Source organism: Diadema antillarum, unplaced genomic scaffold (genome assembly GCF_040938485.1).
Source record: "Diadema antillarum isolate AM-2024a unplaced genomic scaffold, OU_Dant_1.0 seq00000368_RagTag, whole genome shotgun sequence".
NCBI lineage: Eukaryota > Metazoa > Echinodermata > Echinoidea > Diadematoida > Diadematidae > Diadema > Diadema antillarum.
The window spans coordinates 3,630,366-3,646,336 of record NW_027271369.1 but is presented as its reverse complement, the minus strand read 5'-3'; the positions used below and the strand labels follow the sequence as shown (position 1 = coordinate 3,646,336).

At 42.1% G+C, this 15,971-nt stretch overlaps 1 protein-coding gene across 1 annotated transcript in view; it reads left to right on the top strand.

The window, feature by feature from the left end:
* The first annotated feature begins 609 nt into the window (after positions 1–609).
* LOC139731336 (peptidyl-prolyl cis-trans isomerase-like) overlaps positions 610–15,971 on the top strand; it is a 36,775-nt gene continuing 21,413 nt past the window's right edge. Inside the window, exon 1 of the mRNA XM_071642229.1 lies at positions 610–777. Coding sequence (XP_071498330.1) covers positions 709–777 — 69 coding nt within the window. The 5' untranslated portion in view covers positions 610–708. The remainder of the gene's footprint in view (positions 778–15,971) is intronic.

Sequence of the window (15,971 nt, the reverse complement as noted above, 5' to 3'; positions counted from 1 at the left end):
TTTTGGTAACAGATCCTAATAAAAGGGGTGGCCTGTCGCCTTTTATTATTATCACTTTTTTGGGATATCTCAGACATTTTTGAAAACCAATTTTCATCAAATAAACGTTGAATCTTTCTTAAAGTTACATGCTCTTTCATATTTCATAAGAGGTTTCTCATTATCTCACTTGGGAATGTTCAAAACATAAATCATCACTTCATCCAGTACTGTACAGTCCCTTTAATCTTGGCCGAATTTTTTCGGACGACTCTCATCTCATAGGAATTTCTCACCGCGCCTTGAAGCGGTGGCAAACTGCACGGTACGCATGCGTAGACTAGTTCCCCACCTGCAGCGCATGCGCACACAACTCTGTCTGTCTCCACTGGCGGCGGAGACATTCTGCATGGCAATCATCACTCCAAATACAGCGTGCGCACCGCGACCGTACCGACGAGCACAGATTTTTCGGAGACCGCATGTAATATGATTGTGCTGAATGAATACTCACAGTAAGTGCATGCGCGCACGTACGTGTACGTACGCGAGCGCGACCGATACGACCGTACGTTGTACACCGTCGACGCCGCGCCGCCGACGCGACGAGCATTAGACAAGCACATTCTTTTTGCTGGTTCTCATCTTACTTCCTTTGACCTCAGGTCCATCAGGCAAGGCAAAATTGCGATTTTTAGCGCATTCCGACGCCAATTAGCAACTATTAGCATGGCCAGGCCCAGAGTTTTCTTCGACATTACTGCCGATAAAGAGACCGTCGGTAGAGTGGTTATGGAGGTGAGATTTATGATCATATACTTTTAAACTCTCAAGTAGAGCGTTGCTCGTTGAATTCAAAGTCGTGTGAGTGCTTCGTGGTACTCGATTGCACGTTAGAGTAGCACGTGAAATCAACCTGTCACATACATGTCCCAGCCCAGTTCCTTTTTACCCAGGGCACCGCGCCGCGCACATCTAGAACTTTCTTCAGAATCAGTGAATATTTTCTGTGTGTGCTAGAAGCTCGCAACAAATCGCATTTCCTGCCTTTTTTAATCGTTACGGGCGCTATCTGGATCTGGATGAATACGCTGAAAACTGGATAGAGTAAATTATCACTCAGCGCTATCACTCTGGATAGGGTATCTACTCGGCGCTAAAAAAAGTAAATTTAGCTTCTAGGTAAAAAAGTAGATCTACCAAAAGTAGATCTACCAAAAAGTAGATCTACCAAAAAGTAGATCTACCAAAGGTAGATACTGATCAGTATCATATAGACCTTATCGCAAATAGCTTCACGCAAGGGACGATGGGAAGGAATAGGGAGCAAGAGCGCCGCCTATTGTCTGAATGGTCGTTGGACATCGCATTTAAATCCATGATTTTAGATATGATGCCTCAAACCGATTTTGCTCAAATTTCGTGAGTAACTAGGAAACTTGTGAAGCTTTATGGACATAATCAAGCGAATTGCCGCAGTCCTTTCATTTTCGCGTTGCATTGCAAAAAAGCGTGGAGACTCCTTATAAGGGGTGCCCCGGGGGTTACTTATAAGGGGGACGGGGTTACTTATAAGGGGGACGGGTTACTTATAAGGAGGGGCCCCCCTTGTGAGTGGGTTTCCCGAACTGGAATGCGACCATGCGACATGTTAGCAGCCGACGCGTCGTACGTAATGTGTACAGTGCTGTGTACAGTACTGTATGTAACACGATCTCATCGATCGTATTCAACCTTCTACTTTCTTCAACTAAAACATCTCACATTTGCCTTGCGAAATCGCTGACCCTTTTGATTTTGAAATGTAATAGTGGGGCTAGATTTGACATATGATTGCAATAATGACCGAATATATTCTGGCAGGTACGAACCATTTTTGTTTTTCTAAGCAGTCTTGTTACGAAGAGACGTAATAGCTTGTTATAGTGAGTGTTACTGGTCATGACCGTGGAGATAACGGTGGCGATGTGTGCGTGTGTGATACGAGTGACAAGCTAATCATGGTGTGAAAGAGGTCGCCGAAGCTATTCTATAGCAGTTAGGCCCTATATTATCAGAATATAATTTGATTGCTCTGCTTCACACGGATATTTGTATTATTACTTTTTTATTATTTTCTTCTTCTTTTTTTGCAGAGGGTTTGTAAATCAAGAGCAATATGGCAATTTTGTTACGAATGTGGAATACAATGGCACATAATAGCTCAGCAGAACCGAAAGAAGTTTATAAACTGTTAAAAAATATAAATTTTTTATTACTTGTACCTGAAAATAAAGTGCTTGTATCAAAGTGTGATAACTTGATTTTTTTTCTGTTTCCCGACCCCAAGTAAGAACTATACCCAGACTTCTCAACCGGTACAGGTCATTTGTTAGATGTAATTATTACCCTGAGATATAATTAATTTTGCAAATAGACTGTCTAGTTACGGGCTACGGATACGGCTGGGCTGTCGTTCCTGCAAATTGCAAATGGTAAAGAATAATGAGAAACACGAGGGAATCACAAATTGTGAACAGTAGAGCTCAGAAAAATGTACGGAAGATAAACAAGCAGAAAAAAAAGAATTTATTTTGAACCCGAAATCCACTCCATTCAATAATTATTCAAATGAACTGAGTCCTTTATAGCAGTACAACACTTGTAAGTATATCATTCCTCTCTCATAGGGCCTTTCCCATTCTTTTATCCCTCAACTCATCTGAGGTTGCATTTTCATTTATATGTGATGAATGATATCATTCTGTTTGAGTCATTGTTTCCCCATTGCATTTTCGTCAAGATAAATCGATGTATGAATAATTATTCATGTAACAATTATGAATTTGCATGTAAGCTCATTCCGAATAATTTTGGAGAGAGTTGGACAAGAGATTTTTCATCAAAGCAACATGTGTGTTGCCCTGTCTGTTTCCGTTGAGTCGCAAGAAGAAAGCAAAGAAACTAGAAAATAAGATGTGGTGTTTGAGGAACAGGCATATAAGTGAAGGGAAAATAAAATTTATCAAACAGAAAGGTTGCTTGATTTTATTTTATTTTTTAACTCACTCCTTGAACGGTAGATTTCCAATACTTAAGATCACAGCAGTACATATAATTCATTCCATTTTAAAACTTAATGAATAACAAGCCACACAGACAAACACACACACACCAGTACACACACATTCTTTGTTCTCTGATTTATCTTTTTATGCCTCCGCCACGAAGTGGTGCCGGAGGCATTATGTTTTCGGGTTGTCCGTCCGTACGTACGTCCGTACGTACGTCCGTCGTCGCGTCCGTCCGCTTTCGTTTACGCGATAACTTGAGTAATATTGACTTGAATTTTGCCAAACTTGGTCCAAGTATAAAGTATGATGGGGCAATTAGTTGATTAGATTTTGGGTGAAATCTGCCAAAGGTCAAAGGTCAAAGGTCAAGGTCAAATCATGAAATTGTATCCGTTTACGTGATAACTCAAGACTGGATGGAGCAAATTTCACCAAACTTTGTAGGAGGATGATGTATGATAATTGGACAATTACTTGATTAGTTTTTTTAGTGAAATCGGACTGAGGTCAAAGGTCAAAGATCAAGGTCAAATCCTGAAATTTATCTGTTTACGTGATAACTCAAAACTGGATGAAGCAGCTTTCACCAAACTTGGTCCAAGGATGATGTATGATGGGACAATTAGTTGAGTAGATTTTAGTGACTTTGGCAAGAGGTCAAAGGTCAAAAGGTCAAGGTCAAATGCTAAAAATGTTGCTATTTCCCCAATATCTATGCAATGCCCTAAGGTATTTTCTTGAAACTTGGTGTAGACATGTACTACTGCATAAAGATTCTCCAGAGAGAGTTTCATGTCATAAGGTCAAAGGTCAAAAGGTCAAAGGTTAGGTGAAAATGTAATATCACTTTTCTCACAAATGGTTCAATGTATCTTCGTGGAACTTGGTACATACGCATGTACTGACTGGCAGAGATTATCTAGGGAATTGAGGGGTCATAGGTCAATAGTCTTGGGGTCAAAGGTCAAGGTCAACTCCTCAATATTTTAGTATTTCCCTCATACACTAGTATATGAAATGCTTGCATTATTAGTTTTCAAACTTAATATATACATGCAGTACCTAATGGAGATTCTCCAGGAAATTTCCAGCCAGAATGTCAAAGGTCAAAGGTTAAGGGTCAAAGGCCGGTTTCAATGCCCCCCCCCCCCCAAAAAAAAAAAAAAAAAAAAAATATATATATATATATATATATATATATTTTGTACTGTAATTGCACTCTTTCTTCATACCTTGGAAATTATTCAATCAATGCATAAACTTATAAAAGGGTCCGTCAGAATTCAATTAAAAATTCTCAATTCCCCAAATATGTGTACCTGCACTCTTCGACAATTATAGCAAACCCAGTTCAAGGAAAGTGAACATTCAAGTCATTTCTGACAAACCTGTCATATCAATATTTTGCCAGTAATGTGAAACTGTCATGGATCACACATTGTGAAGACATTGTACTATACGCCTATTGGGAGAATCATGCATTATGGCGGAGGCATCAGGCGCCATAGCGACATTTCTAGTTCTCTCATACATCATACAATAATTGTTGTGTACTTTATTGAAAACAACGAACAATACGATGCATGTCGTGGAAGCAGATCACCTGGCCATAGCTCATGCAGATCTATTATGGTATACACGGATGGGGAACATTGGCAATAAGGGATAAACTGGTAGTTCCACAAATGAAAATGATTACAAAAAACTTTTTTGCGATAAAATGTACATGTATCAGTGTTCGCGTTGCTTCATGCCGCATGAGCTTATGATATATTCGCTATCTACGTACTGTACTCGCCTATCCTTTAAAAAAAAAATATGCTTGAAATCAGTTACAAAAAGCTGTAAAAACCTACGAGAAGCTATGTCGTTCTTGTCATGTGCAGTAATGTAACAAACATTGTTTTATTGCCTTTGGTTGAAGAATCAGAGTTGTAAAAAAACGCGCTGAACACTGTCACTCCGCGAATCGTATGGCTTTGCGTATGATTTTAGCAAGGCTACGTGGCTGAGATTTGAGACTAACACACCACACAGACTATTGCGAGTTCAAAAGGGTACGAGTGCTATGGGTAACCCAACGCAATCTCACACTCACGCGGCGCGTTCGCTCGCAGTTAGTCTCTTTTCCAAACCCTAAACAGGAGACTACGTTACGTTATATATATAATAGATGTGTGTGCGTGTGCGTGTGTGTGTGTGTGTATGTGTATATTGTGTAACATATGCATGGTCTAATCTTGAGCCCCCTCCAATGTTTGCCCCCCCCCCCCAATCCAAAACTGCTTCTGGCGCGCCTGTTTTAAACTGTTATTTGATCTTATTCTAATAAGACGTAATATCATGGACTGCTTTTTATGTTCTCCATTACGTTAGTAGATGCCAGGAAAACATCACTTACGGGGTTCAAATAGCTAAAAAAAAAAAAAAATCGGCGCGACGCCACGTGGCTCCACGCGGCTCACAGACATCGCCTTGTGGACGATGCTCTGCATCGCCATTGGGACATCACAAACCCAGGGACCGCGGAGCCAGGGTCGGCAAAAAAGAAAAAAGATAGAGCATGTAAGTATGCTTAAAATCGCAAGCTGGCAACCCTAAAAATGGAAAAATCTCCCTACTGTGGGAGGGGGGATACCCCCCTCCCAAACCCTCCCCCCCTCGCTCGCTTCGCTCGCTCGGGCTTGGTCGCTACGCTCCCTCGCAATACCCAGCTCAGCCCCTCAAACCCCTCCCTTGGAAAAAAGCTAGATCCGCCCCTGGAAATTGAGAAACCACGGGGTAGTCCCTTTTCAATTGGAGGAAGAGTTGAAAGCAGTTAAGAAATCACTGCAACAGGAGCTAAGGAGGGCTTATTGGAATTATGTGGAATCTCTTTTTTCTATCGATGAAGATACCACAGAATTTGAGAGTATGAAGAGATTTTGGGGCTTCATCAAACACAACAGGACTGATAATACAGGAATAAGAGAACTGAAAAGTGATTGTATTACGATCACTGATCCAATTGCAAAAGCTGAAGCATTGAACCAACAGTTCAAAAGTGTTTTCACCAAGGAAACTCCCATACCGAATGACTTACTACCGGAAACCTCGGACTTTGAAGAAATGGAGGATATTTTGTTTACATCAAAGGGTGTAGAGAAGTTGCTTTGTGGTTTGAAGACATACAAGGCCCCTGGACCGGATGGTATAACTCCACGAGTCTTGAAGCAGCTGGCAAAAATTCTGGCTCCAATTCTTTGCAATATATTCCGGTTGTCATATGAATTAAGTGAAATACCAAATGATTGGCGTGAAGCAAATGTTGTACCAGTCTACAAGAAAGGTAATGCACTTGTCAATGTAATGACGCACCCCACTACCCCCGGACATGGGTGCGTCATGGTCATTTTTTGACTGACCACACGGGGTTTTTGACGGACACCACAGTCACTTTTTTGACGGACATAACGCTGCAAGTGACGAACACCACAGTCACTTTTTTGACGGACAACACGTTGAAAGTGACGCACACCTCGGTCACTTTTTTGACGGACATCCTCGGTACATTTGACGCACCCCCGTAAATACTGAAACGATTTTTGCATACGTTTTATTCAAGCAATTTCATTTTCTTTTGGTTCGTACACATAATTTGTAAAAGTTTCGGCAAGTTTTCCTTACCATGTAAGCACCGTATTGTCATTCACTGTACATCACGCTGCTGCTACGATATTCCGTACAGTAGTATGTATTCTGTGCATGCAATCCATACATGACGGTAGGTACACACCACGCCACGGCATTCATATTCCCGCTCGAGTACTGCGTAACTACAGCCTAGTCGCGGTACGTAGAGATTCGCACAGCTAACTAACAGCGTCGCGCGCGCGTCTGGCCAGCTGGTTGGGCTATCCCGCGAGCAGAAAATGGCATGCGGCAGGCAGTTCTTCTGCTGCCGTTTCGACAGGAAAGATTGAACTATGTTGTTACATCGCTGAACAGTCCCTGGTTTGAGATTGAGTATGCATGATTTCATGGGTTTGTTGGAGGGAAAATGTAAGGAGAAAGGGTGGCTTTTAAATTCTTTGCTTGCCAGATTCTGGCAAGCATTTTTTCCTCTTATTCCAAAACGCTTCCCGACTTTGATTTTCACTTGCCGCGGGAAAGTGCTCACTGTAATTTCACTCGCGGTACGTGTATCCGGGACCGGTAGCGTGCAAAAATGCGTGCAGTTTTCCATAGCCAAGTGACGTACCAGGACCCACCCCTCGGTTCAAAATAATGCGTGTTATTTTCCATAGCCAAGTGACGTACCATGACGCGCCCCTCGGTCAAAATTTTGACCGACAATGATGGGATTTTGACGCACCCCTCAGTCAAAAATTTGACGGACAAAGCTGGTAAAATGACGAACACCTAGGTCACAAATTTGACGGACCAAACGAGGAAATGACGCACCCATGTCCGGGGGTAGTGGGGTGAGTCATTACATTGACAAGTGCATAATCGATCTACTCCTGTAAACTACCGCCCCATGTCGCTGACATGTATTTGCTGTAAACTAATGGAACACATTTTAGCCAGCAAAATTATGAAGCATGGGGACGAAAATAACATCATTTTTCCCCTAAAATATGGCTTCCGTAAGAACATGTCACGTGAACAACAATTACTTGGTTTCACAAGCGATTTACAAAGGAACTTGGATGCAGGGCGTCAAACGGATGTTATAGTCATGGATTTTTCAAAAGCTTTTGACAAGGTTGGACATGAGCGGCTTTTACGTAAACTGGACTACTACGGTATCAGGGGGAAAAATCTGAAATGGATTCAAAGTTTTCTCAATGGAAGAAGTCAGAGGGTTGTTTTGGATGGTATAAACCCTAACTAGGCCGGGGGCCCCCCCCTCGACGTTCTGCGCGATGTATCGCAATCGCAAAAAGCTATCGCCGCGACGTTTCATGACTTTTTAGCTCACCTGAGCCGAAGGCTCAAGTGAGCTATTGCGATCGCTCTTCGTCCGGCGTCCGTTGTGCGTCGTGCGTCGTCTGTCGTCTGTCGTGCGTAAACTTTTTACATTTTCATCTTCTTCTTGAGAACCCCATAACCGATTTTCACCAAACTTGGCAGGTAGCATCCCTAGGGGGATAGGATCTCAATTTGTTCAAATGGGCACCATGGCCCACCTGGGGGGCCCCAGGGGGGCCTAAACACCCTAAAATTAAGGAATCTTTAAAAATCTTCTTCTCTAGAACCAGAAGTGATAGGGCTTAATTGATACTATGAGTAAGTACATTGATGACTGCAGTTTCAAGTTTGTTCATGGGGAATCAGGGGTGCCCCCCTTGGGACCCAGGGTAGGGGGGTGGGGAGGGGTCCTAATGGGGCCTAAATTGTACATTTTCATCTTCACTTTGAGATCGCCTTGTCTGATTTTCACCAAACTTGGTAGGTAGCATCCCCAGGGGGATAGGATCTCAATTTGTTCAAATGGGCACCATTGCCCACCTGGGGGGTCCCTAGGGGGCCAAAACCCCCTAAAATTAAGGAACCTTTAAAAATCTTCTCTAGAACCAGAAGTGATAGGGCTTAGATGATACTATGAGTAAGTACATTGATGACTGTAGTTTCAAGTTTGTTCATGGGGGAATCAGGGGTGCCCCCTTGGGACCCAGGGGAGAGGGTGGGGAGGGGTCCTAATGGGGCCTAAATTGTACATTTTCATCTTCACTTTGAGATCGCCATGTCTGATTTTCTCCAAACTTGGTAGGTAGCATCCCTAGGGGGATAGGATCTCAATTTGTTCAAATGGGCACCATTGCCCACCTGGGGGGTCCCTAGGGGGCCAAACCCCCTAAAATTAAGGAACCTTTAAAAATCTTCTCTAGAACCAGAAGTGATAGGGCTTAGATGATACTATGAGTTAGTACATTGATGACTGTAGTTTTAAGTTTGTTCATGGGGTTGGCGGATTCATTCCCCCCCCCCCCCCCACGCCCTTAGGACCCAGGAGAGGGCTGGGGAGAAGTCCAACACTTGTAATGGAGCCTGAATTGTACATGTTCATCTTCTTCTTGAAAACCTCAAGATGAATTTTGACCAAACTTAGCAGGTAGCATCCCTCGGGGATAGAATCTCAATTCCTTCAAATGGGCACCATGTCCCTCTTGGGGGCCCCTAGGGGGCCCACCCCCCCCAACATTAAGGAATATTTAAAATCTTCTGCTCTAGAACCAGAAATGATAAAGCAAAGTTAATACCATGAGTTTGTACATTGATGACTTTAGTTCCAAGTTTGTTAATTTGCAGATTCAGATCCAGGACTGCCTGCCCCCTCCCCCCCCCCCCCCCCCCCGAGTTGAGGGGGGGGGGGGGAGGGATCCATATGCAGACCTAAAATTTCCAATGTTCTCAGGTAAGAGTGTGCAAGAATGCATGGAAGGTGGAATTGCGATACTCAGGTGAGCGCGTGACCCGCGGGTCTCTTGTTTCTTTCGAGTCTCCCGCATCTTTTGACACCAGATTTGTGACGCCCGGGCGCGCGGTTCCGAAGTTACGCGTAAATATGTACATGCATGTCAGACCAAAAATTGCTCAAAAACGTTAATTCGTGTACAATTTCAATGCAAACTGTGCTTACTGGCAAATTTCATAAAAGCATGATTATTTTGGTGTTTTATTGATTAAAATCAATGAATAACATATTTTCTTGTTCGGAGCGATGTCGCGGACAAATTTCATGGAAAAAACAATGAAAAACATAAAGTCGAAAAACAACGAAATACATAAGAAATTCAAAAAACAATAAAATGCTAAAGAATTTTTCTGATATCACAATTTTTTAAAATTACATTTGCTAAGGACTCTAAAAAGAATATTTACACAAAAAATGTGCCTGTTTTGAGCTTTATTTTGTGATTTATACCAATTAGTCTGATTTTATGCATCATCATGCATAAATAAGCATAATTTAGCATAAATGATGAATTTTTGAAAAATTAACTTAATGGTATTTTAGATTACATCATAGGCAATGTGTGTGCCAATTTTCGTCGCGATCGCGCGGTCGACGGCCGAGATCTGGAGGGGGGGCCTGGGAGGCCCCCCCCCCCCCCCCCCCCGGCTCTATCAACTACCTAAATAGCCCGGCCTAGTTAGGGTTAAATCTTAATAGTAGCGGTAGGATCTGGAGTGCCTCAGGGGTCGGTTCTTGGGCCTTGCCTCTTTCTGCTTTACATCAATGACTTGCCTGATGGTCTCGCATCAAAGGTTCACCTTTTTGCCGATGATGCGATTTCTTACATGACCATCGACAATCAACATCATACGCAAAATCTTCAAGAGGACCTAAACAAAATTGGTGACTGGGCGAAAAAATGGATGATGGATTTGAACACAGATAAGTGCAAGGTTTTGACAATATCCAGGAAAAGAAGTAAGGTGCAACACGTGTATCATCTAAATAACGCCCCTCTTGAATCTGTTGAATCCGTGAAGTACTTAGTGTAACCATCACTTCTGATTTGAAGTGGACCCAACACATCAATAATACTGTCAATAAAGCCAATAACGTGCTTGCATTTCTAAAAGGCAATCTTCGCATAAAATCTTCTGATGTTAAAGCCACAGCTTACAAAACGTTGGTTCGACCAATTGTTGAGTATGCTTCTACAGTTTGGGACCCATCTACCAAGAACCTAATCCACCAAGTGGAAATGGTCCAGAGAAGAGCTGCGCGATTCACTTTAAATTGCTACCATAACACCTCGAGTATCACCAAAATGCTACAAGAACTTGATTGGACCACTCTGGAACAGTGCAGAGAAAATGACAGGCTAATTATGATGTACAAAATACACAATAATCTTACTCCTCTTTCAGCACAGGACTATATTATCAAACAGGCTACTCAGTTAACGAGAGCCTCGCAACCACACTCCTATCAGGTACCATATTCGAGAACTGAATCGCATCGCCATTCGTTCTTCCCAAGAACTGTAAGGAACTGGAATTCCCTGTCGTCAGACATTGTTTCAGCGCCTTCTGTGGGATCATTTCGAAACCGTCTAACGGTTGATCACAGTGGCTAGTTGTTTTCGTCAAATTTTCTATGTGCTGGTAAATATCTGTAAATAAATTGTATTATAATGTAAATAGCACCAGTCTGCAAGAATCTTCAGTCTATTGAAGGAGGCAGACTTAATCAGAAGAAGAAGAAGAAGGTATAATTTAGTTCTAACGTTAACTTTCGCGATTTCGCACTAACCTAATTTAGATTTCTACTAACGCTAGAGCTAGTTGTAACGTTAGTCTATAATAATAATAAACCATATTTATATGGCGCATATCACAAAAATAGATTAACAAACTAGACTAATGTCTCTATAGCTCTAACTGTTCTGCGCATTGAAGGAAAAGGAACTATCTAAATAGATTAGAAATAAGGAAAATAGACATGTGTGAGAGAGAGAGGAGGCAAAAACAAGATGAAAAGTGACAGAGCTGTGATAAACATTGCTTAGTTTTAAACCTGGTCCACGGACATGTTAAAGAGATATGTTTTCAACAAATGTTTGAAATCATGTACTGTATTAGTTTGCTTAAGATACATAACATGGGTAATTTGTTCCATAACTGCTGCTCACTACGGTCTGGCTGCCATATAGGCCATGTGGTACACAGTTTAAGCAGCGCCTCAGTCAACACAGCGCAAGCGCAGATCCCTGACATGCATAATTCATGTCGCCCCGAACTCACCGAGAATAGGGAGCTTTTGATTTTAGACGCGCGGACGTTCAAAGGGAAAAAAACATGGTCTGAGCGTGCGCAGTAGCGCACGTCAAGCTACTGCGCACGCTCAGACCATGTTTTTTTCCCTTTGAACGTCCGCGCGTCTAAAATCTAAAGCTCCCTATTGCCTGCCGCTCCACCGCTCAACTCCCGATTGCCTACAGAATATCATTATCTCGACTATCGGCTGTGCGATCGCAGCAAGGAGAGAGCTAAAAATATCTTGGCCGCTTCTCACTCTGGCTCTCTCCGCTCCGCGATGCCCTGGCCAGGTCTTACCTTGTTGCTGATTGGCTGAGCCACGACTGCATTGGCCATGTGTATTGTAAGCACCGTCTCGCTCGCTGCATCGCTAGCATGCACAGTGCATGTAGTCAGTGCGTGTAGTCACTGCACGCAATCCCGCTCTTGTAACCCGTTTGTATGTACCCAAACAGCCTCGCAGCGCACCGCTGGTATCGGGTAGGTCGCTCGCTTCGGAAATCTAACATTATCAACATTGATCTATGCACTTCAAACATCCTCGCACATAACTATACACAGCCCAGTCGCTGTACGTAGGTACGTCGCGACAGGGCTGTACAGGCGGGACCACCAACCGCGAAGAGAGCTCTGTAATCGGATTCCGATCGCTTTCAATTTTGATACTTAAGATCATTTTTGTCACCTCAAACTCATCTAATACAATCTTTAATAATAAGACTCTATATCTATGCTATCAGTATTCAAATTTACGTTATGAAACTTACCGAAATTGATGATTATATCCAGCATGTCCAAACAGTACATTGTCTTTCACGCCAGGCCAATTTGAATACGCATTACGTATACGTGATGTGAATGCCCCATGGAGCTGTATGCTATGGAACGTGCTGCTACACTCAAGCAGCGCACGCACGCATAAGATCTCTCTGCAGCAGACGACGTTAGGCAGTAGGCCCTACGCAATACGATACTCAGTATAGGTTCTGTAATACAGTACCAGTACGTTCTCACTGCATATGCCGCGCTCGCTTTGGAGCATGAAGGCGCCATTTTGAATTTTGCAACGATAAACGGCACCCGGATGGTCAGGAATTGCGCCAGAAATTGTTATTTTTTTGTTCCACGGACTTATCGCAAGGGCTCTCTATGGACCCGGTGTGGTGAACAATTCTTCTGTAATACAAGCATGCATTTAGTGTGAGTAACATATTCTTTGTAGAATAAAAGTATACATTTTCATAAGTTTTTTAGTTGTGTTGAGGTTCCTCACTTTGAAGCTGCATGCCTCGCCTGTCAGACGCTGTATTCGCACAGCGTACTTACAGCGTCTGGTCGGGCTACCTCGCACATACATTGCACATACTCGTACTTGGTAAAAGTAGTATCAAAACACTGATAAATCGCTCGAGAATCCATCAAAAAATACCACGAGGATGAAAAAAAAATTGCATGAATGACCAAAACTACTCCTTTGATGACTTATTCCTGGCACAGATTGCCGGAAAATTACATAAAATAGGGTGAAATTATACGGAAAATCTCACAAACACAAACTAAGACAAGGAAATTCAGGGAAACCTTTGAGGTACCAAAACTTTATATTATCTTTTATCACCGTACACATTCTCACAGACACTGACCGAGCGGATGACAAAGAAAAAATTGGCAAATGAGGCTCAAATTTCGTATTTTACGGTAAAATGTCTGTCTTGAACATTTCAAATAGTTCATGCAATAAAACCTTGTGAGAAATTCAGCAACTGGTTAGACTCTACTTCTAGTTTACGTGCTTTGTCTATGGGAGCTGCACGCGCGGGTGACGAGTTGCGGGCCCCTAACAGCACACAACTATTCCGCATCGTTTGCGTTTGAGGACGGTGGCTACAAATTTCCGATATCGATCAGTGAACTTTTGGTTAATATCTATTGAAATCTTCAGCATTTTTCCTGTATGGTATGTGAGTTGGATTTCATAGAATTTCAGTCGTGAAATGTGATTCAAACATGCACAAATATTAACTAGATATTCTATGAGTAATGACGAGGTGCGAGTCATTTAACTATAAATTTGAGGTAAAATGTGAATTTCTGCGTGTGTTTACATTTTTATGTCGCTTTTTTTGCGATTTTGGTCCACACAAAAGTTCTGTGAGGCTCATCTACGAAATCTTGTGCATACAGAATGTCATTAATACGCAAAAATGTGCATGTCCGGTATACCATGGTGTCCGGTAACACCATGCTTGCCCCTACCCGCACCCTTCTCGATTGCATCTAATTCACGGCCCTAGGTCGGCAAATTTAAGCTTGTAGGGTGGTACATCCAATTACCGGACGCTTTTTTCGTGGCTTTGAATTCCGTACTCAGAGGACAAAATTTCGGCTAAAAATAATATCACTTATTCACAGACTCCTGGAAATTACGAATTTAGCCAACTTATGTCAATTGTTCGCTCCAGTTTTTAGAAAATATGCTTCAAACATACCCCTCTGAAAAAGTTGTCTTTTTGTGTGGTGCAAAATCGCATTGTATTACCGGACACAATATTCGCAATGAAATAATCAACATCTTTCGCACCTATAGTCCTTGCACCAGAATCACAATTTATCCCACAAATCACCGTACACATTCTCACCGAGCGGATGACAAAGAAAAAAAATATCAGCAAGTGAGGCTCAAATTTTGTATTTTACAACTGGTTAGACTCTACTTCTAGTTTACGTGCTTTGTCTATGGGAGCTGCACGCGCGGGGTGACGAGTTGCGGGCCCCTAATAGCGCGCAACTATTCCACATCGTTCGCATTTGAGGACGATGGCTACAAATTTCTGATATCGATCAGTGAACTTTTGGTTCTATTGGAATCTTCAGCTTTTTTCCTGTATGTGAGCGGGATTTCATAGAATTTCAGTCGTGAAATGTGATTCAAACATGCACAAATATTTCAAATATGAAGAGGTGCGGGTCACTCAATTATAAATTTGAGGTAAAAAATGTGAATTTTTTCGTGTTTTTACATTTTTATGTCGCATTTTTTGTGATTTTGGTCCACACAAAGTTCTGTGAGGCTAATCTATGAAGTCTCGCGCGTACAGAATGTCATTAGTATGCAAAAATGTGTGTGTCGGTAATACCATGGAGTCCGGTGACACCATGCTTGCCCCTATAGCAAAATCAACATTTCAAGAATGCACTACACTCGCCAGATTAATGAAATAATCCCAACATTTTGGTAGAATTTTCAACGTAAAACACACATCAACCAGCCGTCGTCACGTTCAAACGGCTCTGAAACATAATATGAATCCGTTAGCCAATGACATGCGAGGTAGTTTCTACGTGTTTTGTTTAATTAAAACACGTACCTCGCATGTGATTGGCTAACAGATTCAAAATGGCGACTTACTGCTAGCGAACGTGTGATGTTGCGATATTGATAAAATTTCTGCGTTATAACCTAGTTACTGTGAGTATTTCAAGTGCACAATGTGAGAAATTTACCCCAAATATTGCTGCATAATGTGTCATGTCATGTCAAACTTGTTTGAATGTAAAAAAAGCTGTCTGAACTTTGGTTTATCGTAACATTCGATCTGTGCGAGACCGCTGGCAGCGCATCCCTGCAGGAGCCAGCATCATTGACTTCGATCTGTATAAGGAGGGGATCCGTAAAGCCAGACGCAGTCTCCGCCGAACATTTCACCGACGACCAGATACAGACCGATCTTTTGGTCAAAACATTTAGTACAGTACTGGTTGAGGTGGGGATTCATGTTTTGAACATTTCTAAATGAGATAATGAGAAACCTCATTGAGTCATATGAAATATGAAAATTTTAGGAAGGATTCAACATTTATTTTGATGAAAATTGGTTTTCAAATGGCTGAGATATCCAAAAAAAAGTGATAATAATAAAAGGCAACAGGCCACGCCTTATTACAATTAGAGAGGAACCTGGAAGAACGACATCTTATCCGGTCAATGGATTTGAAATCTGTGCGCATGCGCTGGCCGTCAATTCAGTGTAGCTCTCCAAGGTTCCCCTTGACCGAGTCACATTAAGTCATCAATTCAAACAGAAAGGGACTATTGGCAGAACCAAACGTTGCATGTTACCTGTTGTCAACACCTCAACTTCACCTGTAAGTCTTCAAATTGAAGAAACTTTTCGATTTTAA